Source organism: Populus alba, chromosome 13, assembly GCF_005239225.2.
Source record: "Populus alba chromosome 13, ASM523922v2, whole genome shotgun sequence".
NCBI classification, from domain to species: domain Eukaryota; kingdom Viridiplantae; phylum Streptophyta; class Magnoliopsida; order Malpighiales; family Salicaceae; genus Populus; species Populus alba.
The window spans coordinates 12,859,604-12,886,085 of record NC_133296.1 but is presented as its reverse complement, the minus strand read 5'-3'; the positions used below and the strand labels follow the sequence as shown (position 1 = coordinate 12,886,085).

Genomic DNA, 26,482 nt, shown 5'->3' with positions numbered 1-26,482 from the left:
CAAAAGTGTAAATCCATCCCCCAATTATTAAGGCACTGAATGTTTGGTCCCTCGACAAAAAATTTCATCATTCGAGTCTGTGAATTTATTTATTAATGTATAATAATCTCTAATTAGGTTGAAGGGATGCAATTTTACAGTTTCTCTAAACCCTTTCATGATTAAAGTTGCTTGCTTTGACAATCTTGTTTTCTCTTAAATTAAATTTCCGAGGGCCAATTTACTTGATCAAAGGTTTTACAATCTAATTAAGGTTTAGGTATTGAAATTTATGATGGGGATAAAACCACTGAGGTTGATGGGCTAACAAATCAAGTAATTATGATGACTGATGCAAAGGTAATTAGAAATTAGTAGAATTATATGTCCTTAAAACATAATTAATTTCTTGTTTAAGGACCAAAGCCCTACCACTTTAATAGCACAAGGACAAATTTATACCTTACCCAAAGAAAATGTATTGACAGAAAAACGGTGTTTTTGGGGGTCACGTCACTTTCCACGATATAGCGCGAATGCTGTTTTTGACTGCGTTCGGGCAACGGGTACCTTCAGCTCCCTGTCCGGGCAACGCTACATCTCTCTCCTCGTAAGAGGAAACCATTAAAAAAAGAGAAGAAAAAAAGGTGTAATAAATAAACATAGATAAGCGCACACTTTCACTCATTAAGCTGAAAAGGAGAGCTTCCATTTTTTTTTTTTTCCTTTCATTTTTAGTTACTATTATTACGAAAAAGAAAGTGAAGTGGTAGTGAACCGAAAATGCTTTGAAATTTTTCGACTTGGTAATTGTTGTTGTGTTTTTTGTGGTGGGTTTTGTGGTATTGTCATAAAGTTGTGACCTTTTTGAAGTGAGGTATAATGGGGTGTGAGAGATCAGGTTAGTTTTTAGAGGGAGAAAAATGGTGGGGTTGCTAGTGTTTTTGTTGTTGTCACGGAGATGAAAGAGAAAATGGAATGTTAGGGGTTTTGTGGGTCTTATTTTTTAATTTTTGGTTGCCTATGTAATGGTGAGTTGGGTTTTGGTTTGTTGTTGTTTGGATCTGAGGAGCTTGAGAGATTAAATTCAAGAGCTTTGGTGGGTTATGGAGAGGGAAGTTGGGGACTTTCTTTTTGTGTGGTTGTTGATCTTGGCGTTGCTGCTGCATCCAGTATGGCTGGCTTTGGGTAATATGGAAGGTGTGTTGTGTCTGCGCTCATTTATTGGTTTTTTGGTACTGTAGTTTTGTTGGTTTTTTCTTTTTTGGAAAATTTGAGTTTGATCTCGGTTTTTTTTGCTATATTTGCTGATTTGTTAAAATGGATTTTTGTTTTTGCTTTCATTAATTGTTTGGTGAGTGAAGGATGAATTTCTGTGGTCGAGTAAAGTACTTTGATAATGGGTACTGGTGATCTCATTGAATTCTTCAATTTATTGCTCTTGATGGTGAATTTGAATGTGTGATGTAAATTTGAGGTAAAGGTTGTTGATCTTTTAGCTCAAGAGTTAAAGATTCTGTGTTATTTTTTACTGTTCGTAACTTTTTAGAATTAAGATGATAGTTGAAATGGCTTTATTTGTACCTGAGAATTTGCCTATTGAGACATTGCCTTTTTGTTCTCCACTTTAAAATTCATATCTCTTGAGGGATTTATCAAATGCTTTAAGAATCTGTACTTGCTTTGAGATACATTTTGTTATGGATGTATATCCTTCCATATACATTAGATAATGAATGGATGGTTACTGTGAGATTATTCCTGTCTTGCACATTTGGTGCATTTCTGCCTTGAACCCTGCACTTTCTTCATCTTTTTTGAGAAAAAAAATCTCCTTTTCTTCTTCTTTCATGTTTATAAATGAAATGCCCTGAAGCAAGGGTCAGCCACATTGTTCCTATACCTCATTGACTTTTCTCTGTATATAGTGTGCCTTAACTAGTGTATTGTTATCAGTTGTCAACCCCTAACTTAACTGGTTTGCTTGCTTGAAAACAGGTGATGCTTTGCATAGCCTGAGGAGCAATTTGAATGATCCAAACAATGTCCTGCAGAGTTGGGATCCTACCCTTGTCAACCCATGCACGTGGTTTCATGTCACCTGTAACAATGATAATAGTGTTATAAGAGTGTAAGCTTCTTTCCCTTTTGGTGTTCCTCAAGAACAAGCTTATGATGTAACTTGTTACAAACGTATTAGCTTACTTAAGCATTCCTGAGGAATACAGGCTGTGATATTTCTTCTTAATTGCACAGTGATCTTGGAAATGCTGCTTTATCTGGTCAGCTTGTTCCACAGCTTGGCCTGCTTAAGAACTTGCAATACTTGTAAGTCCTGCTCTCTGATTTTGAATACATTTGTGCACCGCACCAGTTCCCTTGCTCTTGTAAAGGAGATTTTGAAGTGCAATATTACAGATCAAGTTGCATTTGGAGACACAAATAAATGTTCTCAAACATTCATTTCTTTGTCAAAATGAATGATGTTGATTCCCCAGAAATATATTTTTCTGAAATCATCAAAAAGTTTATTTTCTCTTTCTGGAAAAATATGATTTTGGAATTAGTGCATATACATTTAAGTGTAGATGTATTTCCATGTTGAACAGTTCAGCAATTTTTTTCTGAGTTAAAAAAAGATTCTTGAATGAGATTAGTAGCAAGTGCTTCATTTTCTCTCGAAGATATTGTGTTATTATATCCTCGCTGGGGTAGAAAAGGATCTAGTTCATGTCAGACGTATGGGTTGGACTAAAGTTCATAGGTCAATTGGAAAGGGTTGACGGCATTCTCTGTCGGGGCTAATTCTCCGAAAGAGGTTACATTATAAGGATGGGAGATGTGATGACAAAAAAAAGAAAGCAGCATGAGATATTATTCTCAATACTCATCCAAGTGGGAAATGATTTTGGAAATATTATCTAGATTGTTTATGTTGGCAGATGTTCACTAAAACTATGGAGCCCATGAGACAGAACAATGAACTGTGAAAGAATTGGATATTTCCAATTATGTTACCATTTCCAGTGGTCTAACTAAATCTAACGCACATGAAGTCAGCTGTCTGGTTGAGTGAAGCTCGTATTTCCTATTGAAAGTCAGCAGAAAGTAAGAAATCTTTTATGTTCTGAGTCCCTGTTCTGTGTATTGGATGACCCATCACTTAATTATAACTCCATTCACAATGAGTGAAATGCTATCTTGTTATAAAGAAGAAAAGAAGAAGGCATTTCATGGGTATTGTTCCACTGGAGTGGTATCCTGGGAGGAAGAATTTGGAGACTATCTTAGCACTTTGCCGGAAGTGCTTGTTCCCAAGACTCAAGCCCTGTTTCTCCATGGCTACAATCCCAAAAATCTTAGCATTGTACCTAGCTACGACCCCTTGAGATTTTCACGGAACAATCTTACATGTACTGATGCTCATCTTTGAGCATAGGAAAGTCTCAACAGTATGTGCTAAGGTCTCAGGAAAAGGATTTAATGCTTTTCTGGCATGAAACTCTGTGCTTTTAGCTTTGGTCAGTGAGATTGAATGTGGCCAAATGTATTCCATGACTGAAAATTTGTTTAGAAGATGTATCAAAAACTTGTGGCACTGTTTCTGCTGCTTTATCTAGCAGAACAAGATTAAATGGCTACATTGTGATATTCATCCTAGATCTTGCATTAGCTCCATGCCTCGATGTTATAGTTGGGTTTATGTAAATTAGATAGTGTAATATAACATCATCTCATGTGGATCAAGACCTGGAGAATTGTTTGGTAAAAGGCGCAAAATAACTAAGCAAATTTAGCAATGATGTATTTTGTCTTGAACAGATGAAAAAGGATATCCTGCTTGATCTAGTTATGGAAAATGACCCGTAGCAGTTTGTTAAATCTTGTTTCATGAATCTGTCGTTGATGCATCTTTCCTCATCTTTAATTTTTCCTTGCATGATTCACCAAGCCAAATTGTTTGCTACAGGGAGCTCTACAGTAATAACATAAGCGGACCAATTCCTAGTGATCTTGGAAATTTGACTACCCTGGTGAGCTTGGATCTTTACTTGAATAGTTTTACTGGTCCCATTCCAGACACTTTGGGCAAGCTGTCAAAATTGCGATTCCTGTAAGTATGCTCCTATAATATTCAGTGTCAATGTTTATTGTGTAGTTTCCAAATTGCCATTATATCCTATCTATTCTTTATTACTATCCATTACTAGTCATGCTTTTTGTTATGTGTACATTGTTGTAGGATGACTAATGTTTGATTGAATGGTCATTTGAGCTATAACACTGCAAAGGAAAACAAAATGAAGTTATTAGTTGGCTCTTGGTTCTATTGAACTGCCAGAATCTCTGAGCTGTAGCCATGTCTAAGGAGTCATCAAATGAAAAATTGCAGTTGCTTCATGTTAGACATGCACACAAGTGCTGTTAACCTGCATCTGCACTTGCATGCCCAATCAATTGTGCAAATTCATTATTTCACATGGCTTTTATATTCTTGACCTTAATATACTTTTATGGTATATGTTTATGTTGTTAATGTGAGTTGCTTCTCTTGAATGATTTTAGATCTTGTTTATTTATTTATTTTGGCATGTTTGGTGCAAGGATAGTCGGCTTAATAACAATAGTTTGACGGGGCCAATTCCAATTTCATTGACTAATATCTCAGCTCTTCAAGTACTGTGAGTGCCAAGTTATTTTCTACCTGTCATGAAGAATCATATCTTGCTCTTTCAAAGTAATCATTTGCAATTCAAGACTAAGAGTTCTTTTTTTTTTTCATTTTGAATGCAGGGATCTTTCAAACAACCACCTCTCTGGAGTAGTTCCAGATAATGGTTCCTTCTCACTATTCACTCCCATAAGGTTTGATTATCATCAGAGCATTACCTGCCCTTAATGGACTGGTTTTGAAATCTTTTCTGAAAAGCTTCGTTTTCCCTTTCAGTTTTGCTAACAACTTGGATCTGTGTGGACCAGTTACTGGTCATCCCTGCCCAGGGTCTCCTCCATTTTCTCCCCCTCCTCCATTTGTCCCACCACCTCCAATTTCTTCACCAGGTAATCTGCTATTCATTCATAGTTTGAACTTAAAAGGTGTAGAGCATGCTCTCCCATTGTAGTATTTTCTTAACCCTTCAGCGTGGTTGGTCATCATTTTTGGCATGTGAACTGGATTTTTATGCTCAAAGTTCATTGTTCTAGCATTGCATGGTCAATGTGAGCTGTTGTGCGGTCCAAGTTATGCATACTGCTAAAAATACCTTCTGAATTTTGTGTCTGTGTAGTCTGTATCAATATGAAGTTTGTTTTTTTTCCTGTTTGTTTCTCGTGTTGTACAAACTGGCTGGAATATTTAATACGTGATATAACAATACTTACACAAAAATATAATGCTATACATTTTAACTTGTAGGTTTTAAATTAATTGTAATTGATTTAATTGTGGTTATAAAACCCATTTGATTAATGCAGTGATATTTTAAGAAATTTATAATCTGATATGGATATTGTTGACTGAAACATGTTTTACACTGCCAATTCCATCACCTCAAGAAACCATAATTTTTTATCTCTTGTTTTTCACTTTCCTTGATTTAGTTTTCTTTTTGTGGGCAAGTATGTAATGGAAAACCAGTTGGAAGCTTCATCTCTTTTGTCTGCAAAGGCATCAAGGTTTCACTTGCCATAGGCAGAGCTAATTTTTCTTAATTTTATTGTTAATAATCAGTGAAAATGAAATGTATTGTCTGACTAGATTAGCTTTTGATCGATATTTGGTTTACAAGTGAATAGTTTGTCTAGAATTTGATTTCTTGTTATGCTAATTTTGGGCTTTTTTTTGCATGCAACTTCAGGAGGGTATAGTGCCACTGGAGCAATTGCTGGAGGAGTTGCAGCTGGTGCAGCCTTACTGTTTGCTGCCCCAGCATTGGCATTTGCTTGGTGGCGTCGGAGGAAACCTCAAGAATTCTTCTTTGACGTGCCTGGTTAGTGTATTAACTGAAAACAGATTTTAGACTTGTAGGATAGTTTGATTAAGTATGTTTATATTCCTTTGCAGCTGAAGAGGATCCTGAAGTTCATCTAGGGCAGCTTAAAAGGTTTTCTCTGCGAGAATTACAAGTTGCAACGGACACCTTTAGCAACAAAAATATTCTGGGTAGAGGAGGGTTTGGTAAGGTTTACAAAGGACGCCTAGCAGATGGCTCATTGGTGGCTGTAAAGAGACTTAAAGAAGAGCGTACACCTGGAGGGGAGCTACAGTTTCAAACAGAAGTAGAGATGATAAGCATGGCTGTGCATCGGAATCTCCTCCGGTTACGTGGCTTTTGCATGACACCAACTGAAAGACTGCTTGTTTATCCCTACATGGCTAATGGAAGTGTTGCATCATGTTTGAGGGGTAAAGCTTGCTATCATTGGCATTTATCTTTGATATTTTAACTGCCTTGGCACAATTTGTTTTGATAATCAGATAGGTCGATCAATCTGTGCCTTTTGATACTACCTTTGTGCCCACCATTATAGCGTTGTCTTAACCATTCCATGGATGTATGTTTGTAGAACGCCCACCTTCACAGCCTCCTCTAGATTGGCCAATGCGAAAGCGAATTGCATTGGGATCCGCAAGGGGTTTATCTTATTTGCATGATCATTGTGACCCAAAGATTATTCATCGGGATGTTAAAGCTGCAAATATTTTGTTGGACGAGGAATTTGAGGCTGTTGTCGGGGATTTTGGGCTGGCAAAATTGATGGACTACAAGGATACGCATGTCACCACTGCTGTCCGTGGTACAATAGGACACATCGCTCCAGAGTACCTATCTACTGGTAAATCATCTGAGAAAACTGATGTTTTTGGGTATGGAATCATGCTTCTGGAGCTAATTACTGGACAGAGGGCTTTTGACCTTGCCCGGCTGGCAAATGATGACGATGTCATGTTACTTGATTGGGTATGCGCATTTCACTGTGCTCTTATTTTATTCATGTTTTTGTCAAGGTATTGTGTAGTTGTGTCTGTTCATGTACCTGATGCACTTGATACTGTCTCAGGTAAAAGGACTTCTCAAGGAGAAAAAGCTAGAAATGCTAGTCGATCCTGATCTCCAAAACAAATATGTGGAAGCTGAGGTGGAGCAACTAATCCAGGTTGCCCTGCTCTGCACTCAAGGCTCCCCAATGGAGCGGCCTAAGATGTCGGATGTGGTGAGAATGCTTGAAGGTGATGGTTTGGCAGAGAGATGGGATGAGTGGCAAAAGGTTGAAGTTCTACGTCAGGAGGTGGAATTAGCTCCTCATCCTAGTTCTGACTGGATTGTTGACTCCACAGAAAATCTACATGCAGTCGAATTATCTGGTCCGAGGTGACCCTGGCACAGTTACAAGAGAGAGTACTTCCCCCTTCTTCTTTTTTTTCTTCTGATTTGATGAATGTAACCTGATTTTAAGCTCGTGTAAGTCCAGTATGCATTATTCTATTCATTACCTTTTGTGCTTACAAGTCGCTTTGTTGGACTGCAATTTGTCGTCTGCCGACATTTGGAGTCATTGACATTTAGATACAACCTATGCAGTTCAATCTTGTCTACCGCCTGCAAGTACATGCCATGGCAGACCAGAGTAGTGAGTTTTTCAAATTAATTATTGTTGATCGAGGAAACCGACTCCATGGACTATCTGTTGCTGGACCCGTGAGTCTTTCACCGAGTGTCCAATTTCGAATTGCTGAGTTCACATAACGAACTTAATTATCTGGCCCGCTTCTTTGGACATTGGGTAAAGATTAACGACAGGCTTACTGATCTTTTATGCATTGAAAGAAGCTGATCTTGTAATTGAATTAAAGAATTAGTTGGACAGGGGCCGCGACTGGCGCAGCCCCCTCTGCCACAAATTTTGACGTAGGCTCTCCCTCTTGGGGAGACCTTAGGCCAGCACCCCTCCTGCGTGCAATGGAGGTCACAGACCTAGACCATGGGCCTTCAGGATCACCCATTGATCCCGTCCAGGTAAGTATGGGTAACGTTGCTGAGGCCTTCTAATTTATACCTGCATGCCTTATGACCCTTCTTGTTTTTCCTCGATGTGGGATTCCAGACTGCCTCGCGACATCACTTCCTCAAGCGAAACAGAAGACTTAAATACCCCCACATGTGCCCTGCCTGCTTCCAAACAGTTTAGCGACTAAACTATGTTATTTTTCTCATTAAGTTTTTAACTATTATTTTACCCTCTTTTTAATTGTGCTATTTAGAAAGAAAAAAAATCAAATTTCGATAATTATTGTATTTTTATGCTAGATAATATAAAGTAGAGATAATTCAACCAACTAATTGTTTATTTCCATAGAATTTATATAAAAAAGCTAAAGTTGGATGTAAAAAAATTAATCATGTATGTCACTGTACATTGACATTCTTGTTTTTCCAAAATATTCTAATTGCGTATTTGTGTTGGAGTGTGTTTTATTTTTTCACATGGTGCTTTAATTATGAAAGGATTATCCAGGGGTATAATTGAATTTTTTTTCTATTTTTAAGCACAATAAAATAATTTGAACGCCTCTTAAAATAATAAAATTATAAAATTGGCGAAAATGTGTATAAATATCTTTTTATTTATTTACTCATGTACAGTAAATTAATAGGTAGATCCTTTGAATAAAAAAAAAATATCAAAAATTGATCTTTATCTTCATGTTTTTTTTTTCTTGTAATCATTGTGATAATCAAGGGCATGGTTTATAATTCAATTAAATATTAATTAATTCCAAAAAAGTTGTTAGCATGCACGCATCAGTATGTAGGAGGACACCGCGCCTTTGGGTGACAAGTGTGGAGCCTTCCAGTGGCATAAAATGTTCATTTCGCCGTGTATTTGGATGCATCGCCATGTCCTTTTTTTCTTCTAATGTGGTGTGTGTCGATAACAACAGGGCAGTTTGTTGCTAGTCGATCGACCTTCTTTTTTTTCTCTCTTCTACCCTGAAAAAACACAAGTTGGTTCTCTTTGTTATCAACATTTCAACTTCAAACCTTATTCTTTTGATTTTGATTTTTTTGTTTTTGACCCTTTTGTTAAAATTTTATTTGTTTTCAATTTAATCCTTAAATTCTAATTTATCATGTATAATTTTATTTTTTCCAGTTCTTCTTCTTTAGATTTTATTTTTTTTTCTTTGTTCTTTTGTAAAAAATTTTTTATAGTTTTTCAATTTCATAATTCAATCCAAGTTTATGTTGTATTTTATATATATATATATAATTTGGTCCTCCTTTTTTATTTTTTTGTCCTTTTCTTAAATTTATTTTTCTTTTCAATTTAACCCTCTAATAAAAAATGTGTTCTCTCTCTCTCTCTCTCATTTATTTTTTATTTTGATTCTCTTTATTTTATTTGTTATTTTTATTTTAGATCCTTTTTGTATAATTGACTTTTTTTTTCTTGGCTTCATTCCTTTGTATTTGATTTGTTGAAAATTAAGCTTTATAATTTTTTTATGTATGGTGTTTTTGGTCTAATGACTCAAGTTATAGGTTTAAGAAGTTAACGGGGTCAACATCTTTCTTTTTTTTTTCTTTTTTTTTTCATCGTTTAACATAAGTTTTTTTTTTAAAGAAAATAGCTTTGCTAATTTTCTTTAAAAAAAATTTATTGAATTATTCGCGATTTTATAATCAAGACTATAAATTTTACAAGTTAACTCGAATTAACTAACTTTTTATTTTTCCATATTACATATCTATAGAAGTAATAATCTTTTGATTTTTAAGGACTTTGAGCACTGGTTACTAACATTCTTTTCCATAATCATGCAAATGGTATAAACAAACCAAAATTCGCACCATTTTTTTATTTTTTGTTATGATGTGGCAGTAGGATGCATAATTTATGTCTTTCCAATTTACATCACCTGCATTTCATGGACGATTATCCAAATGATCAGCACTTGATTTAATTTCAATGCTTTTTATCTAAAATATTAATATGTGATGCGTCTCACACCCGATATCATGGTGCGTTTGGGTTTTAAAAAATTCAATGAAATGAATGCGTCTCACACCCGATATCATGGTGGTTTGAAATGAATAGAAAAATATTGATCTATATACTCTCTGTCTATTCTTTCCTTTTTAGTCTGCCCCTCTGCTTGTCTTTATTTGGCCTTTTATTGTTAATTCTCCTTGTTGAATCGGTCTTCAGGAAGATGAGATGATGAACAGTGTGGGTTGAAAACGATACCATTTTCACTCGAAATGAATATTTTAAAATTGAGCTCTGAACTTTTAACATTTAACAGTTGGATCCCTAATTTCATTAATTAAACAATTTCAAGTTCAATGAAATCCTCAAACTTTCAATTTTTTTTAATTTTTTACCAAATTAAATCTCAAATTATAACTCAATCCTTGAACTTTAAATTTATGTTGTCTTAAACCCAGTTCTCAAATATTTTTTATTCATTTATTTTTTTCTTATTTTTTATATATTATTTTTAAAAATTCAAAAATTAAATTATGACAATGTGTATGGTTGCATATAGCAAGTATAAGAAAAATAAAATCAAGATAAGTTGCATATTTAGAAACTTCTGTATTTTGTCTGAAAAAAATCATACTTGGACAAATAATTGCAAATCAATAATGAAAATGGATCCTTTATCTCCTCTGTGTGTGTGTGTGTGTGTGTGTATTCACCTAATCATTGATGACATTGCTTCCTTGGTAGATTTTGCACGTAGCTCAATATTTATGACCAAGCCATAAAATAAACTCAGATAAAAAAGGAAAAAATAATCTGCAAAACCAATAAACACAGGCACAAGGTTTTGTCAGATCTTTGCACTCTTTACTGGATGACATTCTCAAAATTGAATGTCAAAATTCAAGGAAATATGAATTCATTACCTGCAACATAATACGGTTTCTGTACATGAATCCTAAACTTGACAAACTCAAAATACACGAACTTGTCTGAGATGGCTTCTCAACTACATCAAGTAATTGAAATTTCCTTATTATAAACCTCATTGAACATGATTGCAGAAACAACTCTAGGGAATTAACACCACTACGACTAATAATCTCACACTATACAAATAACAATAAAAATGGCTCATACCATATTTGTATTTTGCAGTCAATTCACCACATAACCAATGCACATGACTCAACTTAAAGGTTCCCACATAACAAATGCACAGGACTCAACTTAAAGGTCATAGGTAGAACGAGAATGATCTGTAGCAGATTGTGCACCAGATCCGAGATTTGAGTTTTGTGATGTGAACAAATTTGGGTATGTGAAGTATGGCTCATCGTCCATTGAAGGCAATCTCTGTGGCTGGTGACTAACAGGCCCTTGCTCAGCAACATGATTACTAGGAGGAGAATCATAATCCACTTTGAGTTTCTCAAAGGAAGGAATATCCGACAACTTTGATGCCTGGTGGTCTTCATGAGGTCGATGGGAGTCTTCATAGTTGGGAACACTACCTGGGTCACCAAAAGATTGTTGGTGAACAAAGTGTGGCATTTCAGTAGAGGCTGAATGACCGGAAGTAGCCACAAAAAACGGGTTATCATCCTCAGGGAACTTCTCACTGTTTTTCCTGGTTAGCTCACTAATCCTTGCCTGGGCAAGAGTTGCTGCTGAGCGAGCCGCCGCCGCCGCACGTTCAGCAGACTCGGCAGCAGCATGTGCTGCAGCTAAAACATCCTGAAGATCCACATTAGCCTCGGTTCTGGTCCTCATTACAGAGGGTGGTGAAGTGCTTGGTATTGCTGCATGTTTAGCAGTCTCCACAGTGCGCTGCACAGCAGCTGAAACATTCTGCAGATCCAAATTGGCCTCACTTTCGGTCCTTGATGCAGAGGGTGGCAAAGTGCTTGGTATTGCTGAAAATGATTCAGAAGATAGTGAAGGGGGGGAAATGAAAGGAAGAAACTGTTTTTCTTCCCTGTCACTTACTGCAGTGCTTGAAATTTCATCCCTGGTAGCCACTGACTTTTTTTCAATCACATCACCATGTTCAAAATGAGGTTCTTGTGATAGATCTTTGTGAGTCATGGAGTGATTTGATGACTCATGATTGATGTCAGGGTGTAGAGCAGCTTGTGCAGGTGGAGCTATTTCTGGTGCCAAGGCAGAATTTGCACTTCGCAGAGGTGAGATCTTAGGAACTTCAGGTAAATCTAATGGGTCGAAATCTGTATCGGAATCAGGCTGCTCATGCTCAGCATGATCAGGAGCATTCAGTGCTTCATCATGCTTCTCTTTTGGAAGAGGCAACATAGTGATATGTGTCGGACCAGCAACAGGTGTTGGATCAGTGATATGTGTCAGACCATTCTGACAAAGAGAGAACACACATAAGACATGGAAAGATAACAAGAATTGAAGCAGCTGCACCAAACTACTTACCAACAAGTCTTCGTGCTTTTTTAAGAGCTCAGTTTCAGATGCAGCTGGGTCCCAGTCTAGCTCATTCTCTTCAGCAATTTCCTTCAGAAGCTTCAGTTTTTTTTCAGGTGAAGGCGCACGAACTGATAAGAGTTCTATCAACTGCAGGTTTTCAATTTATAGGAAAAATGTCAGAAGAAAAGAGGCATAAGCATAAACATAAGCAAAAGGAACTTGTTGCGAGAAATAAATCAAGGCATAAGATAGAAATCCAAAAAACCTGACGATTAACACCACAAGATGGCATAAGCTCAGTTGCAGCAGCTACAAATTCCTTTCCATATTTGGAAGCAAATAGGATTTGAACCTGCAGTAGCTCAGGTAGATCCGCGCATCTTGGAGCCGCAAAACAAACACTGGATATAGCTTCTTTCAAGTCTAGAGGACATTCCCTGAAAAAGGAAAAAATGACATTTAAAAAATACAATCTAAGAAAATGAGTGGAGTTCTTAGCTCCAAGTAGCTACGGAGATTCTTCAACTCATTTCACATAGGTATAAATTTATTACATGCTGGATTAAGCAAATAAAATAGCAGAGCGACACACAGATGTTGGCATTCATGAAATTGTATACCCATAAAGAATTATTGACAGGATAGGAAACATAAACAAATTGATTCCCCAGCTACATTGGAACTCCTATATGAAGAAGATAACTGGTTAGATTAGATCCAACTTGGGGATTTATAAGAGGCACTTAGTAACTATACTGTCTGCAAACCTATCATAGTATTGACTGATTTTAAGACATCCCACGACCATGATGCCTCTGCCAGTTCACAATTAACATGTCATAGCAACTATAAGATAACAGTCACCAATGAACCTCCTAATTTTTTATCTTGCAGGTTTGACCCCATTCTCACCTTTAATAGTTCACAATCTTAATCTTAAACAATTATGTCAGATGCCACATTTAGACAACGGCCTAGAGTTTCTAAGCTAAAGAAAAAATATAAAAGATCATTGACTGGCACTTCTCTAGCCAAAACAAGTCTGGAAAGTAATCACGATTTCTCCCTAGACCAAGAAATGGCGACTCTCCAGAGTAGAGCAGGGCAGCCCAGAGGAGTAAAAAAACATCCATCATTACGATGTAGTATGTTAAAACTTAAGAAAGGTTAAAACATTAAAAACCATCCCAAGTTTGTGCTTCTCTAGTCTTTTTGCATGTATAGATATGAATATCAGTAGTTTGTTCAATGACTACTTCTTCCACTTCCATTTCCTCAGCCTTTTGGTTCTCTGGTTTTCAGGGAAGGTCAGTAGTTTTTTTTAAGCCTGCTACTTGAAGAAAACACAAGCAATAATACCTACAAAACTTTCATAGCTATGATGCACTGTTAACAAACCTATAAAATTCATGTGCGGATGGAAATATCTCTAGTTCAGCATGTCTAATATTAACGAAAACAAACTATCTAAATTTATCCCTATTAGTTTCCGGTCACTAATTGCAAAAGGCACCATACAAAAGACAAGAATCCATAGGGAAAGTGAATTAACAAACCAGGAGAAATAAACATAGTGCAAGCCAGATAATGTGATGCGAGGAATAACCTTTGTGTTTCAATAATCGGAAGGCGCACAGAAATAAGCTCACAGAATAATTCAATGATCTCTTGAGCAGCCATCATATTCTCCTCTCTTATTATGTGTTCTACCTGAAATGGAAATATCAACAACACCGTAAGATCATTCCTTCTGCAGGTACCTTAAAAAGACTAAAAACAGCAAAGCTAGTTCATACTATAAAAGATGATATTAATAAGAAAGTAGCAAACCCGAATGCGAGCAGTAGCTTCTTGACCAGTTTCAAGAAGCTTAGCAATGTCTCGACGCATATTCTTCAGCTGAATCTCTCTTCTGTTCCTCAACAACTTTATCCTAGGGATCGTCAACTTCAACAGGGTTTTACTGTATACAAGCAAAACAAGTTGAAAAAACAACAATCCTCATCAAAACTTTAAACCCCAGAAACAATAAGTAATGATAGCATTTAATCAAAACATAACTCAAAAAAAAGTACGAACGCTCCAAATTCTCGATGAATTCTATTTACTTTTTAATAAACAAAATATCTACAGCACAAGAGATAAATACCCAAATCCTTAATTGATAACTTTTTTTTTTTGCTAATAACCAGTAAAATATGAAAAAAGAAAAGTTTTGTGCAGTCCATATTTCTTTAATTTATCCAAAGAACAACAAATTCAAAATAGATTGTACATTGAATTTCATCACGGTTAAATTTTGAATTTTTTTATTACTAATATCGTCATTTTCTCAGAAACCAAACAAAACCCAGAATTCCAAATCAAAAAAAGAGAAAAACAAAATAGAGGAAGATAGAAATCAATTACCATTTAGCGGCTTTAAAGCCTTTGTTGAAGAAGGAATCGATCATCGACATGATTTCTTATTTTGAATAAGAATAACAGAGATCAGATCAACAATTATAACTGTAGAGAAATTGTTTCTGTTAGATAATATAGCAAAAGAAGAACAGAAATCTTGAATTTCAAAAAGAAGAAAATACCTGCTCCGCTAGAAAAGAGAAGACAACTAGTTTAATTATTATTATATATATACACAAATGAGTTCTGTCGTTTTTTATTTAGTTTTTGCTTAAGATGTAAGATTTCTATGATTCTTTTTTTTTTTTAATAAAACATATTTTTAAAACACATTAAAAACAGTAACTTTTCCAAACAACCCCTTAATTATTGCCGGAGAAAAAAGATATTATCAATGCTTCACACTTGTTTGATATTATGTTTTTAAAAGGGGTTGGGTAAAATTTAGTTTTTTTTTTAATTTAATTTTTTATATTTTTATATTGATGCATTAATATAAAGATAATTATAAAAAATAAAAAAATATATATTATTTTAATATATTTTTAAATAAAAAATATAAAAAATATATATATTAAATATCCTCTTCATGTGGGACCAAACACGGCTTTACGTGCTTCCGGTGAAGCTGCCTCGTCGGTCCAGTACTCATAGAAATTTTTTGCATTATGTATCTAAGCCCTGATTCAGTGGGCCATGTAATGACACTAGGAAATAAAATATAGTACATTGATATTATTAAGCCTTTGAACTGTTTAGATTTTTAACTTTAATCAATTGACAACTTCATCTTATAATATTATTATACTGTATGAACAATCCATTTGATTTTTTTTTATTAACGTGAATGTATAAATCAGCCTGCAATAACCTTAACTAATTTTACAAATTCTAAAGCTAATGACCATGTAAATTTCTCCAATGATCCTAAAATTTATGAAACTCAAATTAGTAATCTTTAAAGAGTAAACCTATAACCTGACTAGTTGAGTTATATCTTTTTGAGTTAATTTATTTGTTAATGTATATTTTAAATTATGATATAAATATCATATCTTTTATATATATATATATATATGTGCGCGCGCTGCCATTATGAATATATAATATGAGTTCTGTTTTATTTTTTAATTTTACTGATAATAAGATTTATTTAGAATGACATCAAACTCTGAAAATCAATTCTAACGAACTTATTTATAAGTAAGGGGTTTGATTTCAAGATTATTGAGAAATGTAAGAGAAAACATTTAAAACAAAATTAAATATTTATTGTCCTATAATTTTATTCTTTTAAATGGCTATAGTTTTTAGAAATGGTTTAGAGCACCTCATTATGCTAATTAATGACAGTGTAAATTTTTATTTTTAAAATTAAAATTACAAGTAAGAAGAATCGTATTTTCTTCTTTTTGTATGGTAATTTATTTATAATATAATCAAGATTTACAATGATAATAACAATAATAATAATAATATAAGAAAAAGGGATTATGATTATAAACTACTTTACAAGAACAAAAACTTGGACATTCAAAAAATAATTATGAAAGATCTTTTAAGAAAAAACTAAAAGAAAAGAAAAATAAAATATTTGATATTAATCTTTTTAAAAAATATATATAAAAAGGGTGGTATAGGTACCATAATTTAAAATATTAGATATATGTATATATTTGTGTGTGTGTAGTAATTTTTAAAACTATAACATGTAATCCTGATATGTACTACACTGTAATATAACAAGGGTTATTTTGATTATATCCTAAATTTTATACACGTTCTAATACTTAATTTTATTGTAAAAAAAATCAATTAAAAATATATATTTACAAGAGTATCGTTATTTTTCATTTAATAATTAGAAAAATCCTAATATTAAATACTACAAATTTGTTATTAGATTAAAAAAAAAAAACTCTAGTCGTTCCACTCATTTGCATTTCAAAAATGCTTTAAAAAAAAATCTAATATTAAATACTACAAATTTCTTTTTTTATCCTTTTTTTATTATTAATATCGGTATTCGAGCTAGTTTGCATGCATCTCGAATAATCTCACATGCTCTAAAGTTAACAATCATATAAGCCTCCAACGACCTTGAGAAGACTCAAACTCGTAACCATTGAGAAACAACATAAAATTTGACTAGAAGAGCTAGCCTCAAGATTGCCACAACTCCTTTTTAATTAACCTAGTTAGGGTGTTTTTGAGATTGTGTTCAATCATGTTTTAAAAAAAATTAATTTTTTTGTTTTAAATTAAATTTTTTTGTTTTTAAATGATTTTGATACATTAATATAAAAAATAAATCTTAAAAAATATATAAAAAAATATTTTAAATTACAATATTTATCACACTCCCGGAATAATAAACCCTAACCTAGCACAAAGGTAGCACGATAAATCACTGACAACATGCACTACTTGTCAGTCCTCCCTGCCTAACATTAGACGTTTCACCCACATGGTGGAGAGATTGGACATTCCAAAATTGAACCATTGAAGAAGAAGGAAAGCATCTACAAACCCAATTCCAATATTGTCATGTTAGATCATGCATCTCTCTCTTGGATTGACATACAATTTATTGATAATAACACCAATCCTTTCATAGTTTCCTTGAATGACTTCAAAAGGATGGACTTCATTCAAGGACTTTGGTGTTATGGGTGAGCAAATTAACCAATTATAATTCAGAAATATGGATATAAACCATCTTGAAACAATTGAACCAAATGATTTTCTGAATTTGTTGGGTAATTTCAATTATAAAATTTAAAAGAAAATTTGGTTTTAGACTTTAGAAACTAAAAAAACCAACCCAATTCAAACTAAACAAAATTAAATAAAAAAAAAACTTATTATAAACTAAAGACCTATTAAATCAAAATCTATCAAAAAAAGACCACCTAAAAGCTTCTTAAAGTGAACTTATTCATCTTAACAAATATAAAACCAATCCAAGTTTTTTTTTCGTTCAATTTAGTTTATAATTAAAAAAAATAATTTAGTTAGATTTTTTTATCCAAACCAAACAGAACAAATTAAAACCTTTGAATAATTATATTTCCTTATATGGTGGTTATAGATGGTCATAGAATGGTGGTTGTTGTACTAATCTTGATAATGTTAAAATGATAGTTATTTTAATTATAAGATGGTAATGATATATATATATATAAAGGTGAGGTTATAGTGGTAATAATGATGGTTGTTGTAAAGGAAATAATATTATAAAGTTACGGGAAAATAATAATTATATTAATAAAAATAATAATTATTAATGGTAATGATATTTGTTTACTGTATAGAAGATGGAAGCTTATGGTGGGATTATAAAACAAAAGTCGCATTAATAATAAGACAATGAGCTAGTAGTTCTATTTTCGTGTTTTACCTTTTATCCTGACCTCCACGGCACAGAACCCATCTGGCCTATTTATTTTCTTTGCATTTTAAATTTTAGGTTTTGGGTCACAATTTTCAAATTCAAAAGTGGAGTGAGGGAGACAGGATTTTCATGTGGGAGCTGTCAAAGAGAGGCAAAAAAGCGAGTGAAAGTCTTGAGATTTTTTAAGGTTTGTTTTTGTTTTAAAGTGTTTGGTTGATGAGAAATTAAAAAAAATAAAATGACAGCCACCTGCTATTTTAGAACCAGTGTGAGAAAACCAAAGAGAAGAGAAGAGAGACAAGAGAGAGAGAAGAAGAAGAAAGAAAAGGCTACCAAAACGATACCGTTACTTGTTTATATGTTCAATCAAAGCGCAATAACTTCCCTCACATGTTGGAGCGTGGATTGCATGCTCCATCCAATCTTCCACTATCCAAACAAATTTTTGTACATTTAAATGCTCTAGCTGCCCAAACAACGCTTAGTACAAGGATGGAGCTAAGTATTTAAAGCTAATTTCTGATTTAAATTATAGTTATAAGATCAACCATAATTAATAGATTAATCCATTTCTTTATTGTTTAAGTTTTTAATAAAAAAACTAAAAGAAATATCGTTTTAGTTAAAAATATCATATTCAAAATAAACTCAACATAGATCACTAATTAAGCAGCAAATTCAATATCACTTAAATCAAGCTGAGCAGCTATCTCCTCCAACTGTTTCTTCACGCTCATATCAATCAACTTGGACCCTGAATTTCCATACCTTACAGTAAACCCAGCAACCAAACTAGGGTCAATCACTGGCTTAACCCTTACATTCTTGGCTCCTGTCAGTTTCTGCACTTGTTTTGCTATCTGTGCCAGATGCTGCGACTCCAAAGGCACCACTGAGCTCACCACAGCGAGCTCTGTATCCGTCAACCTGTTGTAAACCATCTCAAATTCTTTCACTATGTCTTTAACCAAATCAATCCTCTTTGCATCTATAAGTATATTAACGAAGTTTACTGTATGGGGTTGGAGAGGTGAGGACTTGGCAAACTCATCGACCATTTGGCGTTTCTGTTCTGTGTCTACTGTCGGGTTAGCAAAGAATTCATAGACTGCTGTGTCTGAAAAGAGTTTCTCTACTTTGCCCATGTCAGACGAGGTAGCATCTAATGTGTTGTTGGATTTTGCCAAGTCAGCTAGCGCTGCAGCGTAACTTCCTGCTGCTGTGGCTGACATTTTGGTCCCCAAGGCCGAGCCACCACGGAGGCGGAGGGTGGTTGTGGGGGAGAGGTTGAGGGAAGGGAAAGTGGCGGAGAAGGAGAGGCTGAGAGGTTTCGGGGAGGTGAAGTTTGTTGGCAGCCTGGCTGATGGTGGGATTTTGGATTGGAGTGAAACGGCGGCATTTTGGAGTGCTGATGCCATGGTAACAGTGGCGGAGGAGAGATAGAGGAGAGGGGCGGAGATTGTTTTGATCGGTGAAGTGTTTTCTTGGAGAGAATGGGGGGGTTTGAGAGAGGAATGGAGGGTGGTGGAAGCAGCGGGGGTTATCTTCTTAGGTAGAGAATAAGCCACTTATCTGCGTACACTGACGTGTGGATCACGCTGATGGGTTAATAGAGATTGAGTGACCTATTTATTTTTTTGGCGCGACTTTAATAATAATAATAATGTGTCTCTTGTGGATATATATATATATATATATATATATATATATATATATATATATCTTATGAATGATATTAACCAACGGTTTTTTTTTTATTTGGAACCAAAATAGAGATGTCTATATGAGAAATTTTTAATGAGAATAATTAAATTTAAATATATTATTTTAATAAAAAAAATCAATAATCATTTTTTATCATCTAAATTCGTAGATGTTTTGAACTAACATGTATTAAATTTTTAGATTTATCTCTTTAGTTTGATTAAAATGGCTATTTTTCTACAAATTTTGGATTTGAATTTTTGTTTATATTCAAAATACATATTTGTTTGGGATTTTCAAGCTCTAAATATCAGAGAAAATATATAATTTTGGCATTTATATTCCTAAAAAGCCATGGAATATTTATTCTTTTTCAAGATTAAATAAAAAACAAGGCGAAAATTAGCCATCACTCAAAAGATTAAAGAACTAACTCCACACGTGTGAAAATCAAGGGGGGAAAAAAACAGAAACACATGATTGCTGTAGCTGCACGCGCCATTTCAATGAGCAACTGCAGTTACAGATACAAGAGCAAAACCCTAGCTAAAACCTCTCATTCCTCTCCTCTCTAGCAAACGCCAAGGCATTGCCATACACACGGAAATTAAAATAAATAATTAAAAAAGGCGAAAAATGAACGGTCCAAATCGATCATTTCATGACGACGAAGAAGACGATCAAGTCGAAGTTTTCCTTGATGATTCCGATATCATCCACGAAGTCACCGTCGATGAAGAAGGTATTGATTAAATTATCATTATTTTATTAATCAAGTTATTGTTATTTTATAGTGGATTGATAAATAATTCACGAATTTGTAGACCTTCCTGATGCGGATGACGACGACAACGACGACACGGATGATTCTATGCACATATTTACCGGTCATACCAGTGGGTTTTTTTTTCCCTTTGAAGTCTCCATCTCTTTTTATAATGAAATTAATTAATTTTCAAAATAAAAAAGAAACCCAATTCTATTATTTGGATTTAGAGAAGTATACGAATTAAATGAAACTAAAAACGAAAAAGTAATTAATTCTTTTTTGTAATCAACCAAACGATTATGAAATAATAGCTAAAAATGTATTTATTCTGTTTTAATTTGTTGGATTAAGGAAAGTAATGAAGTATTGTTGTTTCTGTTTTTTTTTTTTTTTTGCATGTAGGTGAACTCTATACAGTTGCCTGCAGTCCAGCAGACCCTTTGCTAGTAGCGACTGGTGGAGGAGATGACAAAGGGTTTCTTTGGAAGATTGGTCTTGGAGATTGGGCTGCTGAGCTCAAAGGTATGATCTCTATAGCCGTTGGAATCTTTTCTATTTAGTAACTGCTCCATTCATGCATTTTTTTTTATTGTTATTAGTTGATTTCTTCTGTTTGCTTTGTCTTGAGTAACCTGCTTTTTTTTTTCTTAATTAATGATGATCTCTAATTCATTGAAAAAAAAAAAGGGCTTTAAGATTTTTTTACTTTTTGTTGGTCTTGATACGTGCTTTAGTGCCTGTCAATGAAGCGAGGTCTTTTTCTGTGGTTACTATATGTGCGTGATTTTGATATTGTGTCTTTCTAAGTTAACGTTTTAGAAATTTTTTGACAGGTCATAAGGAATCTGTGTCTAGTTTAACATTTAGTAGTGATGGACAGTTGCTTGCATCTGGAGGGTTTGATGGGATTGTTCAAATTTGGGATGCTTCGTCGGGAAACCTTAAATGTGCACTCGAAGGTCCTGATGAGGGCATTGAGGTGAATGTGCTTACTGAATTTACTTGCACCTATTTATTCTGTTTTATGTCTGAGTCTGGGTATCAACTTTGTGGTTTCTCAGTGGGTCAGATGGCATCCAAAAGGGCATCTTGTGTTGGCTGGTTCCGAGGACAAGACTGTTTGGATGTGGAATGCTGACAAAGGTGCCTATCTTAATTCATTTGCAGGACATGAAGCAAGTGTTACCTGTGGTGATTTTACTCCTGATGGTATTAAACTACTCCTTATCTTGTTTTTTTTTTTTTGAAGACCTTTAGATTTAGCTTGCATTGGATCTATTTCTTTCATCTTTTTTTCTCCCTATCTGCCTGCTTCAGGTAAAACAATCTGTACTGGTTCTGATGATGCATCCTTGAGGATATGGAATCCTAAAAGTGGTGAAAAAATACATGTTGTGAAAGGTATTCATTTAAAATTCATTTTTTCATTACTTAAAGCTACATCCTGCTCTATTTCATATTTCAAAAAGGTTATTTATCTGGTTATTACATAAACATAGTTGGTTTTGAAGGCATCAATAAAGGACATATTCAAATTCTACCTTACCATAAAAATAACTACATAAAAATTAAAGGAGCTTGCTTCCAGGGGGGGGGGGGTTGTTTGGCATTTGACAGCTCTGCTCTTCAGGTCATCCATATCACACCGATGGACTGACATGCTTGGCGTTGAGCTCAGATTCTAATCTTGCTATTACTGGTTCAAAGGACAACTCTGTCCACATCGTGAACATTACTACTGGCAGGGTTTGTTTTCTTCTTGCACTCAATAATGTTGTGGTTTATTTTTGTTATTGTTCTCAATTTTAGCTAGATAACTTGGTTGTGTCCTATTTAACTGTTGTATCTGGGCCGTCAGTGCCTTTGGTTCCTTGACATGTTGTGCATTGGCATGCTCCTTTTAAGCCTTTTTTCTGGGTCTTTATTGAGGTATCTGGGAAGCCTTCTGCGTTATAGTGGGAGGAATGATAGAAAACATAATCTCCAATAAAACTTAAAGATGGATTTTATATTCAAACTTCACGTCTGCAACTACTGAAACACCAGCAAGCTTTAGCATGGTGGGTTTTATGTTTTAGCATTTAAGGATTCTTTATTCTGTCATATGAAATTCAGCATGTTGGATTAAAATTAAGTTATCGAATGAATGAAGAAGCAATAGTTATCCAATCTTTGACAAAAGGTTAATGTCTGGAAGCTGAATGCTAGTGCAAGTTCCCAGAAATTCATCTGTTCTTAGAAGATATTGCCTTGGGTCTTTTTATTGAGATTCTTTCAAAGTTTGAAGCAATTAAGCAAGTTGTGTGGTTACTATGTACTCAAGTTCTATTCTTCTTTAGATTTGTTGGAAAGGTCTGAATAATGCTAAGGTGTGGGGTTGGATAGAGCTAAAATCTTGGTTTAAATCTTCTTTCTGCTATGGGCACTATTGAATTGTGGGTTATGCTTACCCTGTCATATGGCATATCTGGCATAACTTTCGCTACCTTTTAGCCCAGAGGATTTGGAATCATGGATATCTTGGTTCTGGTGTTTCTATCAGCATTTGGATGGATTTTCAATTTCTATCCTCTTTTTATGTTGTCATAATCTGGGACATTTTCTGTTGCATTTTTTTTTTGTTTTCTTGTAATGTTTGGATATACCTGCCAATGCAATTGCTTTCCACATGTTTGCTTAAATGATTTGATCAGACTGGTAGCCTCTTTAATAGACTTTTTCCCTGTAACAGGTGGTTAGTTCTCTAGTTTCTCACTCAGATTCCGTTGAATGTGTCGGGCTTGCACCAAGGTAGAAGCAATCTTTCTCAATGCCTGTTTAGGAGTATGGTAAATATTGCTTTTCAAAATGCTTTTTGTTTAAAAATGTATTAAAATAATATATTTTTTTCATTTTTTAAAACTTATTTTTTTATATCAGCACATCAAAACAATAAAAAACACTAAAAAAAAAAATTTTAATTTGAAGCAAGAAAAAAATATTTCAAATTTTTTGGAAATGGCATTGTGGCTGCAATACAAAACAAGTTCTCAGTGTCTGTTTGTCCGTCTGTCTGTCTCTCTCTCTTTCTTTGTGGGTGTGACAACAGGAAATTATGTGGTAGGAACTAGGAGAAATCGTACATACTTTAATGTTAGCAAAAACAATTATTTAGTGAAACTAGGAAGTACACACGCAGACATTAGCTAGGCTTTGGTGCAGTTGAAAAAAAGTTGATTGTATGTTGCCAGGCTGTCAACAAGAGAATAACATTTGCTTTGGTGACAAACTTATACAAGTAATAGTCTCTGTTTTTATCTGAAGATTATCTTCAAATTGAGACGCCCCTACTTTTTCTTGAAGTTTCCGGATTTGGACTGACCATTGTTTATAAGTTGTGTTTTGCATATTTAAGAGTCGACTTCTGATAATCTTAAGCTTCTCCCATCTTAAAAGAAAGCAGGCGGGAGAAATAAAAAAAGATAATCAAATTCTGTGAAATCTCGTGTAACCTAGTTTAACACTCTTGTATTGTATACCATGTGCATGGCAGCTCCCCCTGGGCTGCTACGGGAGGCTTGGATCAAAAGCTTATCATCTGGGACCTGCAGCATTCTTTGCCCCGTGCCTCATGTGAACACAAGGTCCGTTTTAGTTTTGTTTTTGTTTCATTTTAGTATCAATTGATGACCAGTTTCATGTAGAAGCCCTCCGAATAAATCATAATTTCTCAGCTCATAATGATCAAAGTTGCAATTAGCCATAGAAACATAAAGTTCAGAGAATAAGACGATGAACTAACAAAAGCCAGCACCTCACGTGTGCAGCAGTTGTAATTGATCAACAGTTTAGTCATCGTCTAATGATGTTTTGGCTTCTTACAATGGCATCAAGATTCCATATCTCACAAATTGAACTTCTGGACAGGATGGAGTTACATGTCTGGCATGGCTTGGTGCCTCAAGATACGTGGCAACAGGTTGTGTGGATGGGAAAGTAAGACTGTGGGATAGTCTCTCTGGTGATTGCATAAGAATATTTAGTGGCCACGCTGATGCCGTTCAATCCCTGTCTATATCGGCCAATCAAGATTATCTTGTCTCGGGTTCAAGTGATGGAACCGCGAGAGTGTTTGAGATTGCAGAGTTTAAGTAAGCCATAGTAGTATCAATATAAGGCCTTGGATTGTAAAATTGAGGATAATCCTCTTCCAAAATCTTAAATCCTTGCCCCACTCTTTCAAGTTTTAATGGGAATTCTAGATTTTAATTGTTAGAGCATTCCCTGGAGAAAGAAAAAATAGAAGAATTTAGTTATGTATCAAATCCTAGTTTCGTTTTTTCAAAAGAAAAACAATAAAAAAATAAAAAGTTGAGAAGTCAAAATATGAGTCATTTTGAACCCTTGTATATAAACATATTTTTCAACAAGTTATTTTGTTGTTGTTAGGTTAGGTGGCATTTGCTATTAGGTTTAAAAAAACATAAAAGTGAGTTATTACAAATATAATTATTAAAAGGGAAAATTTCTAAAGATATAAACGGTTGGTTTTTAAGGATATTTGATGAGTTAATAAATTAAATGGTTAAAGATTATTACAAAATGGTAAAATAATTTAATTATTACTAATGATTGGCCAGAGAGAAATATAAAAATATATTTGGTGTATTAAAAAAAATGTCACAAGAAAGAAAAAATTTCCTAGAGATTAAACTTTAATCTAAGTTGTTGTAGTCATAGTTTTAAAATCCAATCCAGCAAGTCAACTTGGGATTCGATTGATCCGGAGTTGGAACCAGATCGAATTAAAGAAAAAACAAGGAAGGAAAAACTCAGTGTAACTCGGCGAGTTGACTCGCAACCTAATTAAAAACTCAGTTATAACCCGTTGATTTTTTTTTTTTTACTAAAACAACGTCGTTTTGATTGTTTTAAAAAAAAATTGACCCGAATAATCCAGTGATCCAGTTAAAATCCGAACCTTGAACCGGACCAGCCACCATGCTAATTCTAAAAACTATTTACCCTTCTAAAATAAGGTTTTGAGTGTAATCATAGTTTCACCTTACTAAAACATTATAACCAATTAGCTTAAATTTTACTAACCTCCTACCAAACATATCTTTATAACTACAATGCCATTAAAACTACAAATCTTTAAATGTAAGTTGAAGAATAAAAAATATATATTGAAATAATGAAAAAACCTTTTTTTTTAAAAAAAAAATCAAGCCTAAAGTAAAATAAAAAATAAATTTTGAAAAAAGAGGTTCAATAAATCACGTGACAACAAAATTTAAAAAATAATTTAAAATTAATACCAACTACGATTACTAATTAATCATAAATTATGGTAAATACTCACCAAATTCTTCACTCATGTTTTATATAATTTTTTTTTACTCAATTGTAAAAGTTATTTTTTTATCTATTCATATATCAACTAATTTTTTTTTAAAAAAAAAACATATCTTTTACTTCAAACTTATAGGTTTTGGGAATCTTTTTCATAAAAGTAAGATTTAATCCTTCATCAATTTTCTTAAAACTTTAATTATTGGTTATTTACTTTCAATTTAAAAATATATCAAAATAATATATTTTTTATTTTTCACATCAATACTTAAAACAATCTAAAAACACTAAAAAAATAAAAAAAAATAAAATAAAAAATAATTTTTTTTAATACACTTTCCCAGCCTAGAAACAAACACGCTCTGACATAAATCAAACCAATGGCAAACTCTTTTCCCAACACTTCGATTCCGCAATGCTTTCATTAATCTTGGAAAAAAAAAAGTCAAATTAGAGAACTTGTCACTGTTTCA

The 26,482-nt window shown here is 33.9% G+C and overlaps 4 protein-coding genes and 1 non-coding gene across 5 annotated transcripts; 2 read left to right on the top strand and 3 right to left on the bottom strand.

The window, feature by feature from the left end:
• The first annotated feature begins 611 nt into the window (after nucleotides 1–611).
• Nucleotides 612–7,579, top strand: LOC118043661 (somatic embryogenesis receptor kinase 2). Its single transcript, XM_035051700.2, has 11 exons — nucleotides 612–1,179; nucleotides 1,978–2,110; nucleotides 2,236–2,307; nucleotides 3,950–4,093; nucleotides 4,590–4,661; nucleotides 4,774–4,845; nucleotides 4,928–5,040; nucleotides 5,838–5,969; nucleotides 6,044–6,385; nucleotides 6,547–6,941; nucleotides 7,042–7,579. The coding sequence occupies exons 1-11, from the start codon at nucleotides 1,086–1,088 to the stop codon at nucleotides 7,354–7,356; spliced, it is 1,884 nt and encodes a 627-aa protein (XP_034907591.1). The 5' UTR covers nucleotides 612–1,085; the 3' UTR covers nucleotides 7,357–7,579.
• Nucleotides 7,580–7,845: 266 nt separating this feature from the next.
• On the bottom strand, nucleotides 7,846–8,005 carry LOC118043682 (U1 spliceosomal RNA). Its single transcript, XR_004686689.1, has one exon. It is a non-coding gene; the product is annotated as a U1 spliceosomal RNA (small nuclear RNA).
• Nucleotides 8,006–10,871: 2,866 nt separating this feature from the next.
• LOC118043660 (uncharacterized) lies at nucleotides 10,872–15,152 on the bottom strand. The gene is made up of 7 exons (XM_035051699.2): nucleotides 14,991–15,152; nucleotides 14,815–14,913; nucleotides 14,236–14,368; nucleotides 14,012–14,115; nucleotides 12,671–12,842; nucleotides 12,412–12,552; nucleotides 10,872–12,339 (listed from the first exon to the last, which is right to left on the bottom strand). Exons 2-7 carry the CDS (start codon nucleotides 14,862–14,864, stop codon nucleotides 11,200–11,202), a joined length of 1,740 nt encoding a protein of 579 aa, XP_034907590.1. The 5' UTR covers nucleotides 14,865–14,913; nucleotides 14,991–15,152; the 3' UTR covers nucleotides 10,872–11,199.
• Nucleotides 15,153–18,804: 3,652 nt separating this feature from the next.
• LOC118043659 (ATP synthase subunit delta, chloroplastic) lies at nucleotides 18,805–19,781 on the bottom strand. Its single transcript, XM_035051698.2, has one exon. It carries the CDS (start codon nucleotides 19,618–19,620, stop codon nucleotides 18,868–18,870), a length of 753 nt encoding a protein of 250 aa, XP_034907589.1. The 5' UTR covers nucleotides 19,621–19,781; the 3' UTR covers nucleotides 18,805–18,867.
• A 567-nt stretch (nucleotides 19,782–20,348) lies between these two features.
• LOC118043658 (uncharacterized) lies at nucleotides 20,349–24,929 on the top strand. Its single transcript, XM_035051696.2, has 10 exons — nucleotides 20,349–20,648; nucleotides 20,731–20,802; nucleotides 21,078–21,197; nucleotides 21,509–21,654; nucleotides 21,737–21,884; nucleotides 21,993–22,076; nucleotides 22,306–22,421; nucleotides 23,407–23,465; nucleotides 24,208–24,298; nucleotides 24,582–24,929. Exons 1-10 carry the CDS (start codon nucleotides 20,543–20,545, stop codon nucleotides 24,807–24,809), a joined length of 1,170 nt encoding a protein of 389 aa, XP_034907587.1. The 5' UTR covers nucleotides 20,349–20,542; the 3' UTR covers nucleotides 24,810–24,929.
• Nucleotides 24,930–26,482: the final 1,553 nt, after the last annotated feature.

Excerpts from the sequence above, each read along its gene's own strand:
- LOC118043661 (XM_035051700.2), top strand. The coding sequence starts at position 1,086 with ATGGAGAGGGAAGTTGGGGACTTTCTTTTTGTGTGGTTGTTGATCTTG. Across the intron at positions 2,308-3,949 it reads CTTAAGAACTTGCAATACTT|GGAGCTCTACAGTAATAACA; the intron begins GTAAGTCCTGCT and ends TGTTTGCTACAG. Across the intron at positions 5,041-5,837 it reads ACCTCCAATTTCTTCACCAG|GAGGGTATAGTGCCACTGGA; the intron begins GTAATCTGCTAT and ends ATGCAACTTCAG.
- LOC118043660 (XM_035051699.2), bottom strand. The coding sequence starts at position 14,864 with ATGTCGATGATCGATTCCTTCTTCAACAAAGGCTTTAAAGCCGCTAAA. Across the intron at positions 14,116-14,235 it reads AAGCTACTGCTCGCATTCGG|GTAGAACACATAATAAGAGA; the intron begins GTTTGCTACTTT and ends TTTCCATTTCAG. Across the intron at positions 12,340-12,411 it reads AAAAGCACGAAGACTTGTTG|AATGGTCTGACACATATCAC; the intron begins GTAAGTAGTTTG and ends TCTCTTTGTCAG.
- LOC118043659 (XM_035051698.2), bottom strand. The coding sequence starts at position 19,620 with ATGGCATCAGCACTCCAAAATGCCGCCGTTTCACTCCAATCCAAAATC.
- LOC118043658 (XM_035051696.2), top strand. The coding sequence starts at position 20,543 with ATGAACGGTCCAAATCGATCATTTCATGACGACGAAGAAGACGATCAA. Across the intron at positions 21,655-21,736 it reads GTCCTGATGAGGGCATTGAG|TGGGTCAGATGGCATCCAAA; the intron begins GTGAATGTGCTT and ends GTGGTTTCTCAG. Across the intron at positions 21,885-21,992 it reads TGGTGATTTTACTCCTGATG|GTAAAACAATCTGTACTGGT; the intron begins GTATTAAACTAC and ends TGCCTGCTTCAG.